We start from the raw sequence: 8726 nt of genomic DNA, 5'->3' as shown, positions 1-8726 counted from the left end.
GGCCCAGATCTCACCCAGATCAGTTCTAGTCGCTGCTGCTTGTACCCGTCCTCCGCTCTTGCGTGTCCGTCCGTTAGACTCAGAGGACTGAGAGAAAGTCTAAGTTACCTTCCTCAGTATCCAGGCCGGAAGGAGACTCTCGGCTACTCGCCCTGAACATGCAGAGCAGCACTGGCTTCCCTATCTCTGGATGCTGCAGGGGCGTCCTGGCAGGAGTTGTAGTGTCAAGATTCCAGTTCTTCTTATGTGACTTGCTGCATAAGCAGGAAGTTGCTGTTTATCGGAGAAGAAGGGCTAGGGAGGGAAACAATCCCGCGGAGCCATATGGAGAGGGCAGGAGGTGTCTAGATAGTGGTAGGCCGGCGGGGGACGGAGCGGGGGGGGGGGTGTTGAGTCCTGGCCCTTTAAACCCGAGGGGGAGGATCCGGAAGTGGATGGGCGGGGCGAAGGGTCCTCGTATATAAGAGGGCCCCAGCCGCGCGGGGTCTCTAATCTGCCATTTTCTGTCCCTGAGTGAGTCTCTGGCGTTCCAAATTGCCTGTTTTTCTCGCAGGCTCTATTCCGTTCGCTGGTTCGCCACCTCAGGGGAACGATGGCCACGGAGTCCACAACCACTGCCGCCGTCGCCGCGGAGCTGGTTTCTGCCGACAAGTAAGCGGGACTGTGGAAAGCTTGAGGCACTGGCCAGTCCGCGGGGAGGGCTAATGGATGGGGGCTCCGGAGAAGGGACAGACCGGTAGGCGGGAGTACTTGCCTTCCCAGGAGCAGCTGTCGCTGTTCGGGAAGGCCTGGTCACTGGAGCAGTCCTCCTCTTGCTGAGAGCCTCGCGCACCAGCGGTAACGACGGTCGGCTGGCGCCCCCTGCCCCGCTTTTCGCGGCCGCCATCTTGCCGGGGGCAGCGGCGGCTGTATCCTTCGCCTGCCCCTCTTCTTCCTCCCCCGGCCCGGGGCGGTTGGCCGGGAGGCGGGGCCCTGGCGCGCGGGTTGGCCTTCACGCCCCTTCTGTCCCCAGCGTGTGCCTCGGGTAGAGTCCCTGGATAACCCGGGAATATAACCAGCGGAGATTTGGCGCCAAAAGAAAAAAAAAAAAACCCCGCACGAGGAAGGAGGCTGGACCTGAGGGGTCGGGGTGGGCGGGGCCTGGCTGAGGGCGGGGTTTTGCGCGCGTGCGTTCGCTTCCCTCGCCGGCTCTGGAGCAGGGGGCGGGGCCTTGAGGAGGCGGGAAAACTCCATTGTTTGGGGCCGCTGCGGCTCCAGCAAGAGCTTTGGACTCTCGGTGGGGCCGGCGAAGCTAGTTCCCCCCCACACCTCGCTCACGTCTTGTGCTGGGAGATAGTTATCGCTCCCCCCGACTCCGTGAGCCCCTGCCTGTGGTGGGGAGGATTGTCGTTCTTTAGACTTTGGAGGTGTTGCCTGTTTGGGGGGAATATCATCCGGACGCAAAGCGTCTTCAGGAAGCGCTGTCTGGAGCTCTCACCAGCACTGTTTGGTTGCTAGGTGAATCGGCAGGAGTATGCACGAAGTGGAGAAGGACTGGAGGGAAACAAGATAGGATTGCTTTGAAAGCGGCACAGTGCCACTCAGGCGTAATCTATTTTTTGAACAGTGGAGGGAAACACTACATGAGTTCAAGGAAACAAGTGCTGTTTCCCATACAGTAGGTCTGATTTCCCAATGTTGCCTTATTTTTTTAGGGATCTTGTTCTATTTTTTTTCTAATCTTGTGCGCTTTAGAGGTTAGCTGCCTTCTCTGTAAAAGGAATGGTTGCTGTGAAGTTTTTTAAATTGGTATTCTGTAGGCTTACACTGTCGTGATTATGTCTTAGTTTAGAGTTAGAGATTTACTTATATATCTGCTTACCACCTTTTGTTTTCTCTGCGTTCTTGTAGAGCAGTGGTTCCCAAGTCACCCCGAGAATCATTTGGGAACTCCCGGGAAATATAATTTTAATTTCAAACTCCCATTACCTGCCTCTTTCCCCATTGATTCGATATGAGCAGTATAGATTGGGCTTGGGAGTCGTGCTGTAGCTATTATAAAAAGAGCTGCTTTTTATAATGTTTCCTAGACAGCTCTAGCAGTCAGTATTTCACTGACAGCTGTGTGTTTTTGTTTTGTTTTTGCAGACAGGGTCTGACTCTCACATCCAGGCTAGAGTGCAGTGTTGTGATCATAGCTCACTGCAACCTCGAACTCCAGGGCACAAGTGATCTTCCCTAGTAGCTTGGGACTACAGTCGTGTGCCACACCACACCTGGCCAATTTTTTGTAGATACAGGGTCTTGATGTTGCCCAGGTTGGTCTCAGACTCTTGGGCTCAAGCAGTCCTCCCGCCTTGGCCTCCCATAGTGTTGAGGTTACAGGCGTGAGCCATGGCGCAGGGCCAGGTGGTGTTTTTGTTTTTTGAGATAAAAGTATGCAACAAATACCTCTTGCAGGTCCCCTGTGTCTAGTCAGAGTTAGGTCATTAGTGAATTTAGTTTCCTGGCAGGTTATACATAGAGAAAGTTTATGTATATGTGGCTAGAAGAAAGCAAACCATTTAAGTAGTTCCTCACACCATAAATTGAAAGCTAAAACTGAGCAATTATATGTGCTGGGTGTGTGTGTGGTGGGGGGGTGGGCAGGGTCTCTGTCACCCAGGCTGGAGTGCAGTGATGCCATCTCGGCCCACTGCAACCCCTACCTCCTGGGCTCAAGTGATCGTCTCGCCTCAGCCTCCGGAGTAGCTGGGACTACAGGCGCACACCACAAGGCCCAGCTGATTCTAGTATTTATTTTGTAAAGACTGTTTCCGCCATGTTGCCCAAGCTGGTCTCCTAACTCCTAGGCTCAAGGGATCCACCCACCTGGGCATCTCAAAGTGCTGAGATTACCGGCGTGAGCCACCAAGCCTGGCTAGTATTTTCATTTTCATTTTCATTCCTTCGTTTCCCCATCTAATTAGTGTGAGAGGACATGAAAGCAGTGTGTCTCAGTTAAGTAAGTTAGTGGGGACACTTAGAGGTAAAGTTTATAAGGTCCTCATGTTTAAGGGTAGGATAAAGAAAATGACTTGAATTTAGACTTTAGGTAAGAATGTACATTATAATTCGAGGATAACCATTGAAAGAATAAATATAACTTCCAAACCAGTAGAAAGAAAAAAAATGGAACGAGAAATAAACCTCAGTTCAGGTTTTTTAAATTTAGGAGATGAGGGTCTTACTATGTTGTCCAGGCTGGATTCCCAACTCCTAGTCTCAAGCAATCCTTCCACCTTGGCCCTCTGGGTAGCTGGGACTACAGGCATGCATCACCTCGCCTGGCTTAGAATTGGCTTTGATACCAGCTTCATTGCTTCAGTAGTGATACTGGACTACAGTTTTGTCGTCTGCAAAAAGTCTTAGGTTGGCTTTTGTCCCCTCATGCCATTAAAGCAGTATTGTTTAAGGCAATGTATATCTAAATGCTAAATTAATCCTGTTGTTCTTAGTTTTTTGTTTTTTTTGAGAGGGAGTTTTGTCACCCAGGCTGGAGTGCAGTGGCACAGTCTCTGCTCACTGCAACCTCCGCCCCGTCACTGCAACCTCCGCGCCCCCCCCCCCCCCCCCCCCGGTTCAAGCAATTCTCCTGCGTCAGCCTCCCAAGTAGCTGGGACTGCAGGTGCATACCACCACACCTGGCTAATTTTTTGGGGTTTTGCCATGTTGGCCAGGGTGATCTCGAACTCCTGACCTCAGGTGATCCGCCCATCTTGGCGTGAGCCACTGTGCCTGGCTGCAGTTATGATTTAATACTGCATCTTTGTTCATTTACATATCTCAACTGCGGATGGTGCCATGTATGGTCTGTGTTTTGATGAATTTTAACTTTTTATAATTTGTGTGTATTTTATGGTAGTAAAGAAGACTAGTACCTACATATCTTTTATGCATTGATTACATTTATTAATTCAACATTTCTAGGCTGTGAGGTTTGTCTTGAGTTTTTTCTTATATATATAATTAATTAATTTTTTGGAGAAAGAGTCTTGTTCTCTTGCCCAAGCTGGAGTGTATTGGCCCGATCTTGGCTTACTGCAACTTCGCCTCCCCTGCGCAAGCGATTCTTGTGCATCAGCCTCCCAAGGAGCTGAGACTACAGTTTACAAAAATTAGCCGAGCATGGTAGCGGGGGCCTGTAATCGCTTGAAACTGGGAGGCGGAGGTTGCAGTGAGTCGAGATTGTGCCACTGCACTCTAGCCTCAGAGCAAGACTCCATCTCAAAAAACAAAAAGGCCAGGTGGTGTGGCTCACGTGGTAATCCCAACAATGTGGGAAGCCAACACCGGCGGATCACTTGAAGCCAGGAGTTCGAGACCAGCCTTGCTGACATGGCAAAACCCCGTCTCTACTAAAAATACAAAAATTAGCCAGGCGTGGTTGCGCTTGACTATAGTCATACAGAGTCTCACTCCGTTGCCCAGACTTGAGTGCACTGGCGCGATCTAGGCTCACCGCAGCCTCCACCTCCAGAGTTCAAGCAATTCTGCCTCAGCCTCCCGAGTAGTTGGGATTACAGGCGCCCGCCACCACACCTGGCTAATTTTTGTATTTTTAGTAGAAATGAGGTTTCACCATGTTGGCCAGGCTGATCTCGAACTCCTGACTTCAGGTGATCCACTCACCTTGGCCTCCCAAAGTTCTGGGATTATAGGCGTGAGCCACCGTGCCCAGCCTACACTTCTTTTTTTAAAATTAATTTTTTGAACCAGAGAAGGGGTCTCATTTTGCTGCCTAGCCTGGTCTGGAACTCCTAGCCTCAAACAGTTCTTCCGCCTTCCAAAGTGCAGAAGGAGGCCACCCTGCCTAGCCTTGAATTTCTGTTAGCAATGTATGGGAGCACAATTTCTCCTTAACCTTATCTTTGACTATTTAATGGATAAAACATACTTTCTAAGTATAGTTCTTTTGTTTCTCTTAAGAATGAGCGGCTGGGCGCGGTGGCTCACACCTGTAATCCAGCACTTTGGGAGGCTGAGGTGGGCGGATCACAAAGTCAGGAGATCGAGACCATCCTGGCTAACACGGTGAAACCCATCTCTACAAAAAATACAAAAAAATCAGCCGGGCGTGGTGGTGGGCGCCTGTAGTCCCAGCTACTTGAGAGGCTGAGGCAGGAGAATGGCGTGAACCCGGGAGGCGGAGCTTGCAGTAAGCCGAGATCCCGCCACTGCACTCCAGCCTGGGCAACAGTGCGAGACTCTGTCTCAAAAAAAAAAAAAAAAAAAAAAAAAAAGCAGTAGCAGGTGGTCAAGTGTTTATTTTTTGTGAATGTTTATATTAAATCCATTAATCTATTCCATTGGGCTTTTTTATCCTGTTGACTAAGATTCTACGTATATTTGCTAAGTTAACCTTTTGTGAAATGAATTAGATGGAGTAGAATCTATCACTATCCTATGGTTTCTGGTTTGTTTGTTTGTTTGTTTATTTGAAACAGGGTCTTACTCTGTCACCCAGGCTGGAATATAGTGGTATGATGATAGCTCACTGCAGCCTCTATCTCCTGGGCTTAAGCAATCTTCCCATGTCAGTCTCTGGAGTAGCTGGGACTACAGGCATGTACCACCATACCCATCTCATTTTATTTTTGGTAGAGACAGGTCTCGCTATGTTGCCCAGGTTGGTTTTTGAACCCCTGAGCTCAAGCAGTCCACCTACCTCGGCCTTACAAAGTGTTGGGATTACAGGAGAGAGCCACTGCACCCAGTCTGGTTTCTGGATTTAAAACGGCCTTCTCCAAACAAATTACCAAGTAATTTCCCTATCATTTCCTCTAGTACTTCTCTGGATTCATGCTTATTCTAAAAATTCATAATGAACGTCATAAAACTATGAAGCCATAGCTTCATAGTTGTAAATGTAGTGACTATTAGAATTAACTTTTTTTTTTTTTTTTTTGAGACGGATTCTTGCTCTGTCACCCAGGCTGGAGTGCAGTGGCGCAATCTCGGCTCACTGCAAGCTCCGCCTTCCGGGTTCACGCCATTCTGCCTCAGCCTCTCCGAGTAGCTGGGACTACAGGTGCCCGCCACCACGCCCGGCTAATTTTTTTTGTATTTTTAGTAGAGACGGGGTTTCACCTTGGTCTCGATCTCCTGACCTCGTGATCCGCCCGCCTCGGCCTCCCAAAGTGCTGGGATTATAAGCGTGAGCCACCACTCCCGGCCCAGTAGAATTAACATTTTAAAAAATAACTGGATCAGGCCGGGCGCAGTGGCTCACACCTGTAATCTCAGCACTTTGGGAGGTCGAGGTGGGAGAATCACTTGAGGTCAGGAGTTCAAGACCAGCCTGGCTAACATGGTGAAACCCGATCTCTGGTAAAAAGAAAAATTAGCTGGGCGTGGTGGTGGGCGCCTATAATCCCAGCTACTTGGGAGGCTGAGGCAGGAGAATTGCTTGAACCCGGGAGGCAGAGGCTGCAGGGAGCTGAGATGGTATCACTGCACTCCAGCCTGGGCAACAGAGAAAGGCTGTCTCAAAAACAAAACAAAACTGGATCAGACATATCTATTGCCCAGATAGGACATGAACATCCGTTTATAATTTTTGTTCTGATCCAGTAGTCCTCAGAGCATGGTTCTAGAAACCAGCAGTGTGTCACCTGGGCAGTTGTTAGAAATGCAGATTCTTGAACCTTACCTCAAACCTTCTGACTCAGAAACTGTAGGGGGGTGGAGCTCAAACTGTTTTAACAGTTCCTCCAAATGGTTTGCATACAGACTAAAATTTGAGAAACACTGCTTTAATTCATCTTTTTTTTCCCAACTGTACAAGTACTGCCTTAGTTCAGCCTCTTTTCTGTTTGTCTAGGCTTGTGCTAAGCAAGAATAGAAATAAATTTATTGGCCGGGCGCGGTGGCTCACGCCTATAATCCCAGCACTTTGGGGGGGCCAAGGCAGGTGGATCACGAGGTCAGGAGATTGAGACCATCCTGGCTAACACGGTGAAACCGTCTCTACTAAAAATACAAAAAAATTAGCCGGGCGCGGTGGTGGCTGCCTGTAGTCCCAGCTACTCCAGAGGCGGAGGCAGGAGAATGGCGTGAAACCGGGAGGCGGAGCTTGCAGTGAGCGGAGATCGCGCCAGGGCACTCCAGCCTGGACGACAGAGCGAGACTCCGTCTCAAAAAAAAAAAAAAGAAATTTATCACTGATAAATGCTTTACAGTGTTATTTAATAGTGTTTTTACTGGTTCCTTGCTTTTAATGGTATTCAGTTCAGAGTCTTATATTGCAGTCATAGTGTAACTTTTTTTTTTTTTTTGAGACAGTCTCGCTGTGGTATCTCCCTGACATTGTATTTAAAAAACCTGTGTGTTACAGACTGGAAATAAAAGACCTAGTCCCTTAACCACAGGTAGTTTGAGAGGCTCTGCGCTAGACCATTTGGTCAGAATGACCTCTTAATAAAGCTATTTGATATAAATGACTGGCTGTGACGGAGTTTGTAGATAAGGATCCAAGACCATTTCAAGATTCTAGGCAAATGGCCCAGATAGCTTATAACCTGTAGCTGAAAGCACTGCCCTTTAAGTTGTTCCTCATCCTTGTGGTTATAGCTGTGAAGTTGCCACTTATTTTCAGCCCTGGATATTTGAGTAAGAATTAAATGAATTAAATTTGATAATGTAAGTAAATAATACTTGAGTATTTAATAAATGACAGCTCTTTTATTCCTTTATATTTTTCTGAATTTATTTTATTTTCAGGCTTAATAATTGCTTCGTTTTACATTTTTTCCCCTTTAATTTTTTATTACAGAATTGAAGATGTTCCTGCTCCTTCTACATCTACAGATAAAGTGGAGAGGTAAGATTATTTACATGGTACAGTTAGATTCATATCAGGAACATAAACTAAGAGCAATATAACTTTAAAGTTGTTTTTATTTTTTTTATTTTTTATTTTTTATTTTTTTTTGAGAAGGAGTCTCGCTCTTTCACCCAGGCTGGAGTGCAGTGGCGCGATCTCGGCTCACTGCAGTCTCCGTCCCCCGGGGTTCACGCCATTCTCCTGCCTCAGCCTCCCGCGTAGCTGGGACTACAGGCGCCCGCCACCTCGCCCGGCTAATTTTTTTGTATTTTTCTGTAGAGATGGGGTTTCACCGTGTTAGCCAGGATGGTCTCGATCTCCTGACCTCGTGATCCGCCCGCCTCGGCCTCCCAAAGTGCTGGGATTACAGGCGTGAGCCACCGCGCCCGGCCTGTTTTTATTTTTTAATTAATTTTTGATAGAGGCAAGGTGTCGCTTTGTTGCTCAGGCTGAAGTGCAGTGTGCAATCAGGGCTCACTACAACCTTGAACTCCTGGGCTCAAGCAATCCTCCCACTTCAACCTCCTGAGTAGCTAGGACTATAGGCACATGCCACTACACTTGGCTCATTTGTAAATTTTTTGGAGAGATGGGGTCTTGCTATGTTGCCAAGGCTGATCTCAAACTCCTAGCCTCAAGCAATCCTCCCTGCCTAAGCCTTTCAAAGTATAGGATTATAGGTGTGAACTACCAGGCCCGTCTCACCTCCTCCCCCTGTAACTTTTCCATCTTGATACGACTATGGTTTTTTGTTTGTTTTTCTTTATCTCAGATCTACACCCGCAGTGACTATGTTTCTTAATCAGAGGTGGGCATAATAATTAACTAAAAAGCTTACCCAAAAGGTAGATGCTAGGTTACATCCCTGGAGATTTCTTGTTTC

The 8726-nt window shown here is 47.9% G+C and overlaps 1 protein-coding gene across 4 annotated transcripts in view; it reads left to right on the top strand.

Moving 5' to 3' along the window:
* The first annotated feature begins 432 nt into the window (after nucleotides 1-432).
* NASP (nuclear autoantigenic sperm protein) overlaps nucleotides 433-8726 on the top strand; it is a 35616-nt gene continuing 27322 nt past the window's right edge. For 2 of the 4 annotated variants that reach the window (XM_055255301.2, XM_055255298.2), the window contains exons 1-2: nucleotides 433-651; nucleotides 7793-7840. In XM_055255301.2, the coding sequence (XP_055111276.1) occupies nucleotides 593-651; nucleotides 7793-7840 (107 nt within the window). In that variant the 5' untranslated portion in view covers nucleotides 433-592. The remainder of the gene's footprint in view (nucleotides 652-7792; nucleotides 7841-8726) is intronic. The other 2 variants (XM_055255297.2, XM_055255300.2) reach the window with 2 other exon arrangements.

Source organism: Symphalangus syndactylus, chromosome 12 (assembly GCF_028878055.3).
Source record: "Symphalangus syndactylus isolate Jambi chromosome 12, NHGRI_mSymSyn1-v2.1_pri, whole genome shotgun sequence".
Taxonomy (NCBI): Eukaryota; Metazoa; Chordata; class Mammalia; order Primates; family Hylobatidae; genus Symphalangus; species Symphalangus syndactylus.
This window is presented reverse-complemented; position numbering and strand designations above follow the sequence as displayed.